Source organism: Sorex araneus, chromosome 9 (genome assembly GCF_027595985.1).
Source record: "Sorex araneus isolate mSorAra2 chromosome 9, mSorAra2.pri, whole genome shotgun sequence".
Taxonomy (NCBI): Eukaryota; Metazoa; Chordata; class Mammalia; order Eulipotyphla; family Soricidae; genus Sorex; species Sorex araneus.
This window is the reverse complement of record NC_073310.1, coordinates 19,031,317-19,048,845: the sequence shown is the minus strand read 5'-3', so window position 1 is coordinate 19,048,845 and position 17,529 is coordinate 19,031,317. Positions and strand designations below refer to the sequence as shown.

At 49.9% G+C, this 17,529-nt stretch overlaps 1 protein-coding gene across 3 annotated transcripts in view; it reads left to right on the top strand.

Annotated features, from left to right (window-relative positions):
* The window catches only part of PISD (phosphatidylserine decarboxylase), a 40,553-nt gene that overhangs the window by 14,107 nt on the left and 8,917 nt on the right, over positions 1-17,529 (top strand). For all 3 annotated transcript variants that reach the window (XM_055146781.1, XM_012934295.2, XM_055146782.1), the window contains one exon: positions 3,064-3,239. In XM_055146781.1, the coding sequence (XP_055002756.1) occupies positions 3,064-3,239 (176 nt within the window). The remainder of the gene's footprint in view (positions 1-3,063; positions 3,240-17,529) is intronic.

The following is a 17,529-nucleotide window of genomic DNA, read 5'->3' as shown; positions in this document are numbered from 1 at the left end:
CACCCATCTTCATGCTTGTGTTTCCCTCATACAGTGTTCGAGAACCCATCCCTCCACCAGTGTCCATTCTCCACCACCAATGAACCCAGTATCCCTCCCACCTTCCAGTCCTGTCCCCCCCACACCCCACCCTGCCTCTGTGGCAGGGTATTCCATTTTGTTCTCTCTCTCCTTTTGGGTGTTGTGTTTTGCGATAGGGGTATTGAGTGGCCATCGTGTTCAGTCTCTAGTCTACTTTCAGCACGCATTTCCCTTCCCGCGCGGGATCTCCAACCACATTTTACTTGGTGTCCCCTTCTCTATCCGGGCTGCCTTTCCCCCAGCATGTGAGGCCAGCTTCCAAGCCATGGAGCCAACCTCCTTGTATTGCCTTTATTTTTTAAGCCCTTATTTTATTCTGTTTTTAAATGTTACTTATGTTTTGGGGCCACACCTTGCAGTGTTCAGGATTTACTCCTGGCTCTGTGTTCAGAGATCATTTCTTGCAGGGGACTACTTGGAGCGTTAGGAATTGAACCCAGGTAGGCTGTGTGTAAGGCAAGTGCCTTACCCGCTCTACTCTTGCTTTGCCCCCATTACCTTATTTATTTTGATTTTTATAATATTTGTTTTTGGGCCATACCTAACAGGACTCAGGAGTTACTCCAGTGCCAGGGATTGAGCCCACATTGGCATGTTGCACCAAGTAAGCAAGCACCTTACCTGCTGTACCATCTCTCTGCCCCCATGACCTCAGTTTAAACTTGATTATCCCCAGGGGCTGGAGCAGTAGTACAGCAGGTAATGTAAGGTGCTTGCCTTGGATGCAGCTCACCCAGAATCCATCCCTAGCACCCCATATGTTCTCCCAAGCCCTGACAGTGGTGATCTCTGAGCACAGCCAGGAGTAATCCCTAAACACTGCTGGATGTGGCCCAAAAGCCAAAAAACATAAGTAAATAAACTTGATTATCTTTGGAGTCTAGTGATAGTACAGGGGACAGGTGCTTGCTTTGCGGGCAATCAGACCCCAGTTCAATCCCTGGCACTACAAAAGACAAAACATAACAAAGCAAACTTGGTTATTACAAATAGACAGGCTTTGTCTAAGTAAGATCATATTTGAGGTATTGAGGTTAGGACTTCAGTTACATGGATTTCAGGGAGGAGGAGGGGAGGGCGGGACATATCTTATAATAGTACTGAGTATCTTTATTTTTTACCCACCTTAGTTGGTTTTAGGCCACACCTGGTGGTGCATGGAGATCATGCCATGCTGGGAATCCAACCCAGGCCTCCTATTTGCGAAGCCTGTGTTCAGCCCATCAGCTAACTCTCGCTTTCATTGAGCATCTTTTCACTTGCATACTGACCATTCATATATCTGGAGAAATGTCTGTCCAAACCCTTTGTACATTTTTCAGTTGTGTCATTTGACTTTATTTTTAATCTTTTTGACTTGAGAGCCATAGGTGATGCTCAGAGAGATATGTCCCTTGGCTACTATTACTCTTATCTAGGTGTCATTTCCAGTAGTACTTGGGGGACCATGTGGCACCAGAGATTGAACCTAGTCATGCACTCAAAGCTCAGCTGGTTGAGCTGTGTCTCTATGACTTTTGTTCTTACTGTTGTTATAAGAACCAGTAAGGGGCTGGAGTGATAGCACAGCGGGTAGGGCGTTTGCCTTGCACGCGGCCAACCCAGGTTCGATTCCCAGCATCCCATATGGTCCTCTGAGCACTGCCGGGGGTGATTCCTGAGTGCAGAGCCAGGAGTAACCCCTGTGCATTGCCAGGTATGACCCAAAAAGAAAAAAAAAAAGAGAACCAGTAAGATTTCGCACTTGAGAATACTAGTACCCAGTCAAGATTGTACAAGTAAGAGTGGCCCTGGGGTAGCTGGAGTGATAGTACAGCATGTAGGGTGCTTGCCTGCATGCAGCCAATGTGGATTCAATCCCTGGAACTCCATATATTTTCCTATGCACTGCCAGGAGTACTTTCTGAGTGCAGAGCCAGGAGCAACCCCTCAGCATCACCAGGTATGGCCCAAAAACCAAAATAAAAAATTATAGTATTTTTTTAAGAAAAGAAAAGAAAGAAAAAATAGATTAGATGAGTAAGAAGTGGTTTGGCAATGAACAAGAGAACTGATTTATAGTAAGAAGCTTCCATTTGGGTAGGGGTGGGAATATACCAGGAAGAATGTCTGCAACATTGGTGGTGGGAATTGGTCACTCTGGAGACAGAAAGCTGAAAGTATGGATAAAGGGCCTGCCAGAGAGGCAGGCTGGGAGGGTAGGAGGGAAACTGGGAACATTAGTGAAGGGAAGTGGTCACTGGTGAAGGGATTGGTGTTGGAACATTGTATGACTGAAAATTTCATCAGAAGGAGCTGGAGCAATAGAACATAGGGCAGGGTGCTTACCATGCATGCAGTGGATCCATGTTTGATCCCTGGCATCCCATATGGTCCCCTGAGCACCATCAGGAGTGATCCCTGAGCACAGAACCAGGAGTAAGCTCTGAGCATCACGGGTGTGGCACAGAAATCACAAATAAAATTTAAAAATTAAAAAAAAATCAATCATGAATAACTTTGCAACTTTGAAATTCAAGGGGATTCAATTAACAGCACTTTAATTAACTGTCACTCTCCCCTCCCGAAACAAAACAAAGCCAAAACCCAGAGTCTTGGTGTGTGGTCTGTGCCTCTCAGTCTTGGACTTGTTAGTGGCCAGTTTCCAACCTTTATTAATAACTTGATCTTATTGTGATTTGATGCTTCCATTTTAAATTCCATAGACAGAGGTAGCGGTTGAGGTGTAGTTTCAGAGGAATGATCCCTGTAGGGCCCTGACTTAGTGCAGAATTTGGAGGCAGGAGGATTTCAGTGGTAGTTCTAGGTGGCGCGTGCTGTAAGATCTCTTCAGGGCGCAGTCACTGCTGCTGAGGGCTTCTGAGAGGCAGTGATTGTTTTGTGGCTTTCCTATTATTGCTACATTTACATGATTTGTCCTTTCCCTTCTTCGGACTCAAAGTTTTTATTAATTTTTTTTTTATTACTATGATTTTGTTGCAGATGCCAGAAAAGTTCACACTGCTCCAGCTCGGTCCTTGTCTTTGCTGCGCCCCCTGCGCATTCTTTTTGTGACGGGCGGTGGATATGCAGGCTACCGGCAGTATGAGAAGTACAGGGAGCAAGAGCTGGAGAAGATGGGAGTGGAGATTCCACCCAGGATCGCTGGCCACTGGGAGGTAGGAATCAGGTGGCACAGCTGTATGTTGCAAACCTTTGGAAATGTTTGCAAAGGTACAAGGTGTATTCTGGGAGCTCATGTCTCCAGCGGCTTTTGGGCCACATACAGAAGTTACACCTTATGAGTAATTTCCCTTCTGTCCAGTAGGATAGCTGTTTCCTGCTGTTGACACCTCGGAGTTTCTGACTTAATAATATTCAGGTGGATGTGCTGGTCATTTGTGCCCCTCTCAGTCCCTCCAGGAGCTGAGATGTGTGGACTTCTGTGATGTGGTTTAGGTCTCATCAGGAACCAGACTGAACCAGACTGAAATCATCAAGATCTGCTATTGCTTTTACTCGAAGTGTATCTCTGTTCTCCCCCCACCCACTCCAAACACAGTGCACCCCACTCACAATAGGGGCAGGATTGTGTTGTCGAGCCACACCTGCATGATACCTCTTGAGTGGTATTATCTGTATATAGTCTGTGCTTCTGGTAGCCTGGGATGACGCCTAATAAAGAGTGGACATTAAATCTCGAAATTGAATATAAAAGTGCCCATTTAGAAAATGCCTCTTCTCAGTCATATTTTAACAAATGAAAGATCTGAGATAGCAATAAACTAATAGCCAGGGCAAAGAGAGATGAAAGTAGATTTATGGTACTGGGAATGATGCATGTGAGTGTCCTCACAAGCCCCTCCGTCTGACTAATCCAGCTTGGCTGAATCCAGTGCCTAGGACATCCAGACCCTGGCGGCATCCCCCACCTGTGCACTTCAGTAGCTGTGTGAACTTGGTTGTCACTCTCCATCTCATCCTTGGGTCTTCAGCTATCAGCTAGGGCGTCTGATTAGAGTAGACTCAGATTTTTTTTTTTTTTCTGCTTTTTGGGTCACACCCGGCGATGCTCAGGAGTTACTCCTGGCTCATGCACTCAGGAATTACTCCTGGCGGTGCTTGGGGGACCATATGGGATGCTGGGAATCGAACCCGGGTCAGCCGCGTGCAAGGCAAAAGCCCTACTCGCTGTGCTATCGATACAACCCCTAGACTCAGATTTCTTCTGGCTCTCACATAGTTTATCCAGTAAGATTTGTTGGCAAAGGCCTTACCTAAACCTGTTGAATTTTTGGTAGGGGGCCAGCTTGGGCCACATCCAATGGTACTGAAGGCTCATTCCTGGCTTGGTGCTCAGGGATCACTCTTGTCAGTGCTTGGGGGACCATATAGGGTGCTGGGGATTGAACTTGGAGTGGCCATGTGCAAGGCCCAGCCCTCTGTACTCCTCTCCAGCCCTGCCCTTGTCTTTTAGTTTTGATTTGCATTCTTCTGGTCAAATCGAATGGGGATTTCATTTGTTTTCCACCAGCCCCCCAAACTTCCATCAGCTATGACGTGTCTGGCCACACAGCTTCAGATGCGGTGTTACCGAGGAGAGCTTCTTTTTGTTCACATGTCGACCCCTTAACCTGTCCCTGTTCTTGGGCGTTATAATAACCTACCTTATAATAAGAAAGGAAATCTTTCTGTTTTCTGGTCATAGATTGCAGAATCTTTCCTTTTTTTTTTTCTTTTAGGGTCACACCCAGCAAATGCACAGGGGTTATTCCTGGCTCTACACTCAGGAATTACTCCTGGCAGTGCTCAGGGGACCATATGGGGTGCTGGGAATCGAACCCGGGTTGGCCTCGTGCAAGGCAAATGCCCTACCCGCTGTGCTATCACTCCAGCCCCTGCAGAATCTTTCAGTGAAGAGTAATTACATAGTCTCTGGATAATATTTTTTTTAAATGCGGTTCTATGTTTGTTTCTCATGGTATGTTTTTTTTTTTCCTGCTATAAACACATTCTTTGCCTTCCTAACTAGTTATTTGTCACCCTGTGATCATGGGGCTGCATTCAAGTGTTAGAGTCAAGCTGACTTCTGTCTGACCCAGGCATTTGTCAGGCTGACTCATCCCATGAGTTTACTTGTTTTCAGAAAAGTTCTCATTTCAAAGGTATCTCTGGAGAATTCAAAATTAAAAGAAATGGCTGCTTCCAGAGTCATGAGACAAATGTCAGTAACTTCATTAACACCCACCAGTTGTATAATTGGGATTATGTATATAAATACCTGAAAGATGATTGATTGATTGATTGATTGAAGAGGATGGGATGGGATTGATGGACTCCCAAGTTTCTGGGCCTGCATAGTGACAGGACAGTGGAGTGGGGTGCCCTAGTGTAATGTGAGGGCTGAGTGCCTTCTGGTAAAGACCTGGACTTAAGGGGCCGGAGAGATCAAAGGGGCTGAGGCAACTTGCATCCTATTGACCCACTTCGAGTCTCCAGCACCGCATAGGTCCTTGAGCACTGCCAGGGGTCACTCCTGAGCACAGAGCCAGGAATAGCCCTCTGAGTACAGCTGGGCATGGCCCGAAAACTCAACCCCCATACTTACCCCAGAAAAGAACAAACTGGACTGAAGCTAAACTCTGTACTTTTAGGGGCTGGAGAGATAGTCCAGTGGGTAGGGCACTTGCCTTGCATAGGGCCAACCTGAGTTCGATTCCCAGCATCCCATATCATCCCCCAGGGACCTCCAGGAGTGATCCCTGAGCACCACCAGATGTGGCCCACAAACAAACAGAAATTCTGTACTTTTGTCTGAGTAATATTGCCCAAGAGTTCGCCTGATTTCCAGGTAGGACCACCAGCGTTGTACTTTGTATCGGGGAAATGATCTGGAATCAGAGTTGGTGTTTTAGGTTTCAAGAGAGGTAGCAGGTTGTGAGAAGGAGAGTTTTAGAACCAGACAGGGATCCTGGGGAGATAGGCCACAGGGCTGAAGCACATGCGGCAGGGAGCCCCAGGTTCAGTCCCTGGCATTGCCATTCGCAGCCCCAGTGCACAGCTGGGCTTGCACAGACACCAAAACAAAACCAAAACCAGTCATGTGCAAGTGTCTTTGTCGCCCCAGTCCCAGCTATTCACAGTCATCTTGTGGAAAATGAGATGGAGTCTCCAGCTACCTGATCTTCTCAATTATTGGGGATCTTTAAAAATAATTCTCTCTGGAACTGGAGTACAGCAGGTCGGGTTTGATTCCTCAGCATCCCTTTTGGTCCCCAGAGCACTGCCAGGAGTGAGTGACCCCGGAGCACAGAACCAGGAGTAAGTCCTGATGTGTGACCACCAAAGATAAAACAAAATAATTCTCTGGTCTCACTGTTAGATTTGAAAAGTTTGGACATAACTTTGGCCCCAAGGTTCCATTATAAATAATTGCTATAAGGTCCCAGGGGGTTCATTGTAGACACATAGGGCTCCTTTTAGCTAATGACATTTTTGTGGTCTTTTGTGTTTTTTTTTTATTATTATTATTATTATTATTATTATTATTATTATTATTATTATTATTACATATGCCAAAAACAGTAACTAGTCTCACAATGGAGACGTTACTGGTGCCCACTTGAGCAAATCAGTGAGCAACGGGGTGACAGTGACAGTGGCCTGGGTTCACTCATGGCTCTGTATTCAGGGATCACTTCTGGTGGGTAACAGGGATTCAAGATCCCACTTGCCAAGCAAGCCACTTAATCCTCCAGCCTGTGGGGTCTTCTTCAACGATTAGGTTGCCCTGGTCCTGATTCTAACTTGAGTGGAGTATAGAGTAGAATATTGTTTTCCCCATACCACTGGCAATTTTCCGATGTCTGCTGGGTGTCCTGCAGTTTAACCCACTTCTGACACTGCTTGGAGGTGGTCCTTGATCCCGATGGATAAGGGCCTGGTTTCCCAAACATGCCTCCATCTTACACACCAGCCATGAGTTCAGACCACCTGGGCTTCTCACCGAATGGTGTGAATCAAAGAGAGGGTTCCACTGCCTGCTTCTTGCGTTTTATTAATGACTGGTTGTTCAGAGAATAGTGACTAGTTCATTGGCTTATTACAAGGACTGTTAGGGGATGCAAACCATAGCCAAGTGAAAAGGTGCACAGGACGAGGGACAAAGGTCCTCAACCACGGACCGTGTCCTTTGGAGTTTGCAGCCTCTTACTTGGCACAAGGACATGTTCTAGTTCACCCACCCAGATGCTCTCTGATCCGCCAGCCTCAAGTCATTTGCGTGGAGGCCTCGTGTCTTAGACATAACTAATTGAGTCCTTGACTTGGTGATGGGCTTGACCTCCAGCTCCTGTCCCTTCCCCAGAAACCAGGGTAGGACCATTTAGTTTCAGCCTTCCTGTTTATGTGCCTCTGGTAATCAGCCCCCCAGCCTTAGGTGCTTTCCCACCGTCATCTAACGTGACCCTTGTTGTGCTGGAAAGGGGCTTATTAAAATCAACATAACACTCATTTCCCCTTTCTGGCTCCAAGGGACCCAGTTCCGCAACAGGAGAAGCGCTCCTTGCTCTTACTGCTGAGGAAATCCCGGGGCTTTTGAAGCTATGATTCAGGAACTGCACTGAGACCAAATATTTGGCTTTTTGAGAACTCATCACGACTCTATACTGGAAACGATTGCTAATGAAGTGGTCACTAGCTGTTCCGACCTCCTGCCCTGTACTCTGATGTGGGTGGTGACCTGCACCATCCTTCCATCCCATCACCTTCTAGTGGGGCATTTAGTTGTTCTGACGGACGGCCTTGTCTCTTCCTCTCCCCATCGGAACTTTCCCAGAGTTCAGTGGTGGGCACTGTCCCAGAGGCTCAAGGACACTCCTCTCCTTTTTCGTTTCTGGTAATAAATACTGTCTGAACTCAGCCTGCCATAACAAAATGCCATGGACAGGGCTGGGTTCAACCACAGACACTTAAATCCTCCCTGTTTTGGAGGCTGGAAGGTCAGGGTGGCAGCATGGTCAGGCTGTGATGAGGAGAATCGGCCTGTTCTGTCGCCCAGAAGGGCACCCAGCTCCTGACTTCCTTAAATCTATTTACTTGGGGCCAGAGAGAGTCCAGGTAAGGTGCTTATCTTGCATATGACTTGACCGGTTCACAGCACGACTTTGAGATTGGGGGACATAATTCAGTCCATTCCATAACTCTACTGTAAACATTACTAATTTTTGTTTGTTTGATTTTGAACCAACAGTGCTCAGGGCTTACTTCTGGCTCTGTGCTAAGGGATCACTTCTGATGGGCTCAGAGATGGGATGCCGGGGATCGAACCCAGATTGACCATATGTGAGGCAAGTGGGTTGACTGTATATGAGGCAAGTGGCTCTAAGCTATCTCTCCGACCCCAGATTTACTATTTAAACCACATGTTTTGGTTTTGGGGCCACATCTGGTGGTACTCCGGAGTAGGGGTTGCTGTCTGCAGTGCTCAATGCTGGTGGTACTCAGGGAACTGGGTGATCCTGGAGATCAAACCCAGGCCTCCTGCATGCATTTCACATCTACCAGCCCCTCGAGCTGTATTCTTTGATCCACTTGTTGACTTTTTTTTTTTTTTTTGCTTTTTGGGTCACACCTGGCGATGCACAGGGCAAACGCCCTACCCGCTGTGCTATCTCTCCAGCCCCTCCACTTGTTGACTTTTGGTATATAAGAGTTATTAATTTCAAGAAAATCCTGTTTTATCTATTTTTCTTTTGTGTTGGTATTGTATTTAGTAAGTAGTTGCTGAAATCTGTGTCATGAAGATTTCCTATTTCCTCCTAAGAGCTGTATGGTTTGGAGTCAGAGTCCGTGGGGTAGTGGGAAAGGCCTTGCCTTGCACACAGCCAATCCAGGTTTGATCCTGGGCACCCGGTGTGGTTTCCTGAGCCCCACTGATGTGACCCCAAGATAAAAACAAAAAAATTGTGTAGTTTTGGCATCTTATGTTTAGATTTTGACTTGTTTTGGTTTTGGTGTTTTGTTTGGAGGACAGTGTGGGCCTATCTGGGGGATCAAGTGTAGCTTCAGCCTTAGGTTTTACATTTACTAGAAAGAGTCCAGTGTCCTTTGTATGTTGATACTCAGTTTTTTGCAAGGGGAGGGTTGAGCCACTCCCACCAGTGCTCTGAGGCTCTTTCTGGCTCTGTGACCAGTAATCACCCTTGGCAGTGCTTGGGGGAGCCGTATGTGGTGTTAGGGATTTGAACGCGGGTCAGTGAGGTGGAGGACAAGTGCCTTACCTCCTGTACTATCTCTCTGACCCCTCATTCTGTTGTATATGACAGAAATGCTTTGAAACTACCAGCAGTATGCTGGAAAACTGGGAGGAGTGTCCTGATTCCCACCCTGTCTCCCATATGTCTATAGTCATAGGATCACGGGCTTGCCATATTCATGCATGCATTTCTAGCTGTCCCGATTTTTCAAGTTGACATAGCTGGTTTGTCATTTTCTTTTTTTCTTTTTTGTTTTGGGGCCACACCCAGAAGTGCTTATGTCTTACTCCAGACTCTGCACTCAGGGGTCACTCCTAGAGGTTCTTAGGGGACCATGAGTGATGCAGGGATTGAACCCAGGTTGGTCATGTGTAAGGCAGTACCTGCTGTACTGTCTCTCTGACCCCTGTAAACTGCCTTTGTTTTACTTTATTACGGCATGTATTATTTGCAGTACTGCTTGAGAGCTTTGAAAATGGCTCTGTGACCACAGTCAGTTCTTTTTGTTTTGGGGGGCCACACCCTCGGTGTTGGGGACCCTATGGGGTGTTGAGGATCAATCAAACCTGCGTTGGCCACGTGCAAGACAAGTGTCTTCCCCACTATAGCACAGCACCAGTGTCAGTCCCGAAGAGCCGTGCTTTGTCATTATGAATGATGTAGAACATGTCCTGGGCAGGTAGGATTTTTCCCTGGGGTAAATAAAAGGTAAGTGTGCATTTATCATTTTGCCTTCTCAAATGAACAGATAATATAATGGATAGGGCACTTACTATCTTCATGTACCATGCCAGGTTTATGTTTCAAAACCAAAAGTTAAAATTAATAATAAAACTGGAGTCCAGCAGGCAGGGCATTTGCACGCAGCTGACCTGGGTTAGGTTCCTCTGTCCCTTTCGGAGAGCCCGGCAAACTACCAAGAGTATCCCAAGCACACGGCAGAGCCTAGCAAGCTACCCGTGGTGTATGTGATACGCCAAAAACAGTAACAAGTCTCACAATGGAGACTTTTACTGGTGCCCGCTTGAGCAAATCCATGAACAGTGGGACGACAGTGCTACAGTGGTAATAATAAAACTATGGTACCTGTGTGTAGTTGGTATTGTGAGTACTTGAACCACACTGGAAGTTAGCAGAACACAAGTCAGAGATGGATTTTATTCCTTTTATTCAAAAAGTTTATTTTTTTGTTTTTGAACCATACCCAGCAGTGCTCAGGGGTTATTCCTGGCTCTGCACTCAGGGATCACTCCTGGTGGGCTTGGGGGACCATATGGGATGCTGGAACTCGAACCTGGGTCGGCTCTGTGCAAGACCAGCACCCTACCCTCTGTACTGTTGCTCTGGCCCCTCAGGAAATCTTTCAGCTCCTGTAAGCCCTGTCCTATTGAGATGGTGGGGATCCCTTAGAGGACAGAACCAGACTCCTATCCTCATGGTTCTTCCTGATGGGTGCAGGAGTCAGATGAGAAACAAATGGACGCCCAGCTGAGTCCAGCAGGTGACATGCTATGAGGAAAACTTCAATAGATCACAGACGCAAGCATCGCAGCCTGAAGCAGGGCCACCATTGAGACAGCTAGGGACACGGGACTCAGTGCTGCAGACCATGTGGGTGTGAGGTTCCAACACGTCGGGGAGAGTGTGCTTGCCACTGCTAAGAAGACCGAGGGCTGGAGGCAGAGACCCCAGAGGGCCACATCCACTGGCCCTCTGTGGGAGGAGGGGTTGAGAGATCCAGGCTCTCTGGTAGCACAGGCCACCCTAGGGAGCCAGCGGGTGCTCTGACGGTCCTGTGACACAAGATGGCAGACAGGGAGTGGGCATGTGGAGGGCAGGACTCAGTGCTGGCGGGCTCTGGGGGGAAAATGGGCAGGGACCCTGGTGGATTGGGGGTAGCAGGAGAGAGAAGTGGAAAAACCACTTGTGATGGTGGAGGGTTAGTGGCGCTCTTGGCCGAGAGCTTGGCAGACACGAGCGTCTTCAAGGCTGCGGCTCCAGATGGTTTATAATTTGATTTTCTTCAAACGCAAGTCTGCGTCAACATTTTCCCGTTTATTCTTGGTTTATATTGGCTCTGAGTGTTGTAAACCTAACATCACTGATGCCCGGAACAAGGATGGCCTCTTCCTCCTCTGGAAAAGAGGCCTTTGGTTCTGCCACCACAAGGACTCTGGCCTTTGGGGCTGCTTCCTTGCGCAAGTCTCTTCTCAGCTGCCCCAGCAGCCCTGGAAGAGTGGTGGGCTCGGTTGGGCAGCCCAGGCTAGCGTCTGGCCTCAGGAAGGAGGGTGACAGCGGATACAGGGCCACTGCTGGCACAGGGACAGGCAGGCAGCGGGGAGGTATGCTGGGAGTTGCCCAGCTCTTAACTTTTGTGCCACCGTTGTGATTTCAGAGAAGCAGAAATTTTGTTCCCCATTCATTGAAAAGGTGGAATAGGAACCAGCGCGATAATATGGTGGGTAGGGATTTGCCTTGCACAAGGCCAACCATGTTCAAATCTCCCAAGCCCCTAAGAGTGGCCTGGAGTACAGAGCCAGGAATAAACCCTGAGCACAGCTGGGTGTGGCAGAACAAATAAGCGGTCGGCCAGAAACCCTTCCTGAGTGGTGTGTAGCAGAGGGGAGGCTGACATGACCAGAGGATGGCAGCCGGCAGGCGTGGGGTGAGGGAGGCACTGTGCTGTGAGCATCGGGGTGGCTCCCGGGCTCCGGTGTCTCCAAAGTGCCCCCTCTTTCCTTCCTCAGTGCCAGTCCGGAGAATGGAGACACGTGGGAAGGCTGGCCCTTGGAATTGGTGCGCCCTTTGGTGGGGGTGTGGCAGTAGACGGCCTGTACCCCTTCTGCTAGCCTGCGCGGTCCTCGGGCCTCTGTAAGGGCAGGGCCTGCAGCCACAGAGCCGGCCTGGTCCACTACAGGCCTTGGCCAGGCACCAAGGGTTCTAGAACCCCTGCCGCCCTCCTGGAGCTGGGCACAAACACCACCATATACCCCTGGCCTCGTGGGCAGGAAACCTGTGTCCTGGGCTCTAGGGGCGATGCAGTAACTGAGGGCTTGGGTGCACTGAGAGCAGCCTGGCCCCCATCTCAGGGGAGGCCTTGGGGGCAGGGAGATATGGTCTTTCTCCCGAGAATTTAGTACCAGAATGTACAGGCTTTCCTGTGGCTTAAAGCAGTCTTCCGGTCCTGTCATTGCAAAGTCTCTTGAGCAAAATTAAAAAGCAGCCGAGGGAATTGTTACTCATGTGCACCCCCTTGGTGGGGCAGGGTTCATGTTTGTTCTGTTTTCTTTCTGTGGTGTGTATATATCCCCCCTCTCGGGGGCTGCCAGAGCACGTCATGAGGTTATCTGGGCACATGTGGTGGTGCTGGGCATGCTGCAAGCACGCAGCCCTGTAGGGCACCCAGCCATCTCCTGGGCCCCTTTGTATGTGGGTAGTTTTGGTTTTCTCTTAATCAGTTGAAAAGACATCGCAGACATTGTGAAACGTTGCCCCTGTGTCAGTACGCGTCTGAGTATAAACATGCTGTTTGGTTGAGTTTGGACCCGGCCAGGGGGGGTGTCGTGGTGAGGTCTGAGGAGTTTGGGGAACAGCTGGAGTTGCATCCACACACTCTTTCTCTGAATCAGCATCGGTCCCTTGTTCTGTCCTCAGTTTAGGATTGGGGGGATGGGTAACAGTCGGTGGTGCCGGGAGGCTGCTCCTGAGTGTGTGCCGGGGTCACTCTGAGTTGTGCTTGGGGAGCATCTGTGGTGCTGGGGGTTGAACAAAGGTTAGCTTATGTGCCAGGCAAATGCCCTACCTACTGTACTGTCGCTCCAGCCAGATTCCTGGGGGCCGGATGGTGCCACTCTGCTCCCTAAAAAGGAATCGAGATGAGGGGTCACACTGTCCTCTGACTGTGCAGCCTAAGTCAGTCAGGACCCTGCCTGGAGCCCTGTGGCTAACCCAGCATGCTCCTGGATGTTCCAGTGTGCCTGACCCTGGACAGGACCAGATGTGTCTGCATGTTTTTACGTTTTATATAGTGATTATAGCTTGGTTACTCTCACCCCCAGACAAGCTGCTCTTAACTCCTTGGTGAAGTTGTTAAAAATGATGTATGTAGTAGCCTGATCCCACTCTGGCAGAACATAGAATTCTGTGAGGACTTGCTTCTTCGCTAGAAGGAAATTAAGCGGTTTATGTTTATAAAGGGGTCACTACAGGTCAGGATGGAACTCAGTGGTGGGGCATCCGCCTGGTTCCATCCCCAGCGCCACAGTAAATAAGGAGAGGAGGGGACAAGTAGGTTCTCAGGCAGAGAAGCAGGATCTGTCCTCAAGGAGTCAGGGTCAGAGGAAGGCAGGTCCCCTCCAATGCAGGTGGGGAGTAACAGCCCCCGGCCCAGCCCTCCTGTCCTGCTGCCATGTGGCTGCACTCAGGCCCTTGCTCTGGTCAGCCTCTGTGCCTGTTCTGCTTCCCGTGGCTTCGAGTGACCAGTGTGTGGTGTGCTGAGGAGTGTACCTGAAGGTGTGGGACTGGACTAGGGTGGGCTCGGCTGGAAGGAGTCCAGGGTGGCTGGCTCAGAAGCCTCAGGGCCCCGGGGGAAGCTCCCTGGGCCTGCCCCAGCTCAGAGCTTCTGCAGGGTCACCAAAGGCGACGGGGCTGAGTGGTCTCCCCACTGTGGGCTCGGCCATTACCCAGTCGTCACAGCTTTCCTCGAGGGGCCTCCACTGACTCCCAGGGAATGAGAATTAGAGAGCAACTGCCGCCTCGGCATATGGCGACTCTGTCCCTGGCACAGGGCCTTTGGGAGATGGGTATGAAATTCACTTGGGAGGGAGCAGCAGTGAGGACAGCCCACGGCCTGCAGAGCCTTGCAGTGGCACTAGGTGGCGCTCCCACTCAGGGAGGAGGGACCTGAAGGGCTCAGTTTGGCCTGAGGGGACCTGGTCTGGGTGGAAGGGAAGTTGGGGGGGTGGAGATGGGGAAGTAGTGTTCTTTTTCCCAGAAACTATTTGTGAACTATTGTTCGGAATACAAAAGGCACCTCCCTACTGGAATTGGAGGAGGCGAGGCTGAGAGGTGAGGAAGGCTAATCTCAGGGCAGATCTGGGTGTTGGGCTCGGAGTTTTTCCAGTGTCCCTCTCTCTGGGCTCTTGCACAGGGGAGAGGGTTGGCGCTTGGGAGGCCACACAGCTACAAGAACATGGAGTTTTGATGCCCAGTCCATCTCCTGCCCATCAGAACACCCGTCTGACCAAACGTGAGCTCGTTTTGTTCTGTGTGGCCTGTTGTGGAAAGAGTCTTCAGGAGCTTTCTGGTTCTGAAATGGTGGCATATTCCTAGGATTCTGTGTCAGTATTTTCTTTTGTGTTAACTTTTCTTTTTCTTTTCTTTTTGGTTTTGTTTGATTTGGGGCCACACCTGGCAGTGCTGAGGTCTTATTCCTGACTGCACTCAGGGATCACTCCTGGTGGGCCTCAGACGACGTGGAGTGCTGTGGTTGAGCCGGGTCGGCAGCATGCACTCAGGCATGCATCCTGCTTGATGTACTCTGTCTCCCGCCTCCTTAACCTTACCATTTTGTTGTTGTTTGCGTTTGGAGCCACATCTGGTGGTGGCCTGGGCTGCTCTCTGCTCAGGGTTGCTCCTGGCTGTGTTCAGGGGACCATGCGCTGCTGAGGATCTAGCCCAGGGTCCCTGCATGCAGAGCAGCTTGCGTTTAGCCTTTGAGCCTGCTCCCCAGTTCATTGGCAGCTTAGTTTTGTTTTAGGGGAGGAGGTGTTCTTGAGCAGCGCTCAGGAGACCCCTGGGCCAAAGGACCTGAGCATATGATATGCCAGGGATTACCAGGGTTACCTTGGTGGTTCTGGCGACCTCCAGGACCATGTCTGGCAGTAGTTGGGAATCATGTGGTACTGGAAATTGAGTTCAGGGCAGTGTCCAGGGAGTCCAGGGGCCATGCCCAGCAATACTTGGCCAGCTGGGCAGGTGGTTCAGTGCTAGTGAGGGCTCCATGGGGCTGGGGACCATTGAAGCCATCTTGGTAGTACTCGGGGCTATTAACAGCTTTTAAGATCACTATTGATCACTGTATCACTGTCACTGTCATCCCGTTGCTCATCAGTTTGCTCGAAGGGGGCACCAGTAACATCTCCATTGTGAGACTTGTTACTACTGTTTTTGGCATATCGAATATGTCACCAGTAGCTTGCCAGGCTCTCCGAGGGGATGGAGGAATAGAACCCAGGTCAGCCGTGTGCAAGGCAAATGCCCTACCTGCTGTGCTATCGCTCCAGCCCGTCACTGTTAATAGTTATTTAAAATATACTAATAAAATATACTAATAAAATGTAACTGTAAAACATGGTTTAGCTAACATGGTTATAGTAATGTTTGAGTATATAGTATTCTTACCTCATCACCTCTAACAACTTTTTTGGGGAGACAGGGGAGAGTTTGGGCTACAACTAGCAGTGCTCAGGAGACCATGTGCAGTTCTGTGAAGCAAACCTGGGCCAGAGGCATGCAAGACAAGTGCCTTAACCCCTGTACAATCTCTCGGGTTCCTTGGCAGCGATTTATTTATTGTTGTAATTGTTGTATCCCACCTCATGTGCTCAATTGCTTGGAGCTGTGAAAAGGGACCCAAAGTCTCACTGGGCTCAGAGCACAGTGGTCCCAAGGCAGGAGAATGAGGGGCGGCTCCTGTGAAAGGAATTCACTAGCCTCTGCCCAAACCTGAGCTCGCTCCTGCCCCCAGTCTAGTTGGGTGCATTGAGGTGCTGCATTTCTTGGGGATCGTGAGGTAGGATGTAGGGCCCTACCCAGGGCCTTAGAGGGATGTATGTGGGGCCGGGATTGAGCCTGGTCAGCCACAAGCAAGTCCCCTCTATGTGCTCTTTAGACCATCTCCTGCTCTAAATGTTTGTTGTTCTTCAAAGCTAAGTTCTCAGTGGTCAGTGGAAGCTGGCCATGTGTATTTCCTCAACTGTAGCCCTGAGAAGACCAGGGCCGTGTAACTGTGGCCAGGATGCCGCCTTGGCTCATCCCACAGATGCAGATCAGGCTCCCAAGTGTGAGCCCTGCTTTGGCCAGATGGCATTCCTGGCTCGCCTTCTCCCTGACAGAAAACATGCTGCTAAGCTGGCGGCCTGGAAAGGTAGAACAGGAGTGAAGGCGCTTGCCTTGCAGGCAGCTGACCGCAGTGGCAGCCCCACCACCACCTGGGCTCACTCCTGAAACAGCTGGAATAGCCCCTGAGCACAGTGGGGGATGGTTCGGAAAACCAAAAGGAATTAAAAAAAAAACAAAAACATGTTTGACTGAGGGCTAGGATGATAGCTCAAGTAGTAGCGCAAATACCCAGAGTATGCAAGGCTCAGTTTGAGCCCTGGCACTGCACTGGCCCCCTGGGGTGAGACCCTGGAGACAATGAATTTTAAAAGTTAATAAGCTGGTGGGCTGGAGCAATAGTATTATGATAGTATTACGGGTAGGGCAGGTAGGACGTTTGCATTGCATGATTCCCAGCATCCCATATGGTCCCCCAAGCACCGCCAGAAGTAATTCCTGAGTGCAGAGCCAGGAGTAACCCCTGTGCATCGCCGGGTGTGACCCAAAAAACAAACAAAAAATATTTTTTTAAAGTTAAGCTGGTTTATTCAATCCCTTGTTTACTGAGTGCTTGGTGGGCCCGAGGTTAGGGTACCACCCCCAGCCCCCTGCACTATCCAGTGGGTAGAATGAGGCACCAGTCTCCAGAAACTTTTCTTGTTTCAGTTTTAGGCCACACCCAGCTGTGCTCGGAGCTTGCTCCTGGCCGCGCTCGGGCATCAGTCCTGAAGGTACTCAGGGAACCATATGGGTCTTGGGGACTGCGCCCCCAGACGACTGCACGAGGCAAGCGCCCTGCGTGCTGTCTGGTCCTGCAGGTGGTCTCCAGGAACATGCTTAGGCTTAGGCGCATGAATCCCATCGCCTGCAGGGTCTGGACTCTGCCAGCAGGGGCCTGTTTGGGGGCCTAGACCAGGGTCCTTTGATTGTCGGAGTGTGGGCTAGTGCAGGGGGGGGGGCACCCGCACGGTCATGGTGGAATGTGGACCCGAAGGGACTTAGATGCCTTCTTTGCCCTTCAACGGCTAGAAAAGGTGACCGGAGGCCGCCCTGGAGAAGCCCTGGTCGGTGGTCAGGGCTGTACGTTGGCCCCCACCTTGCCCCAGGCGTG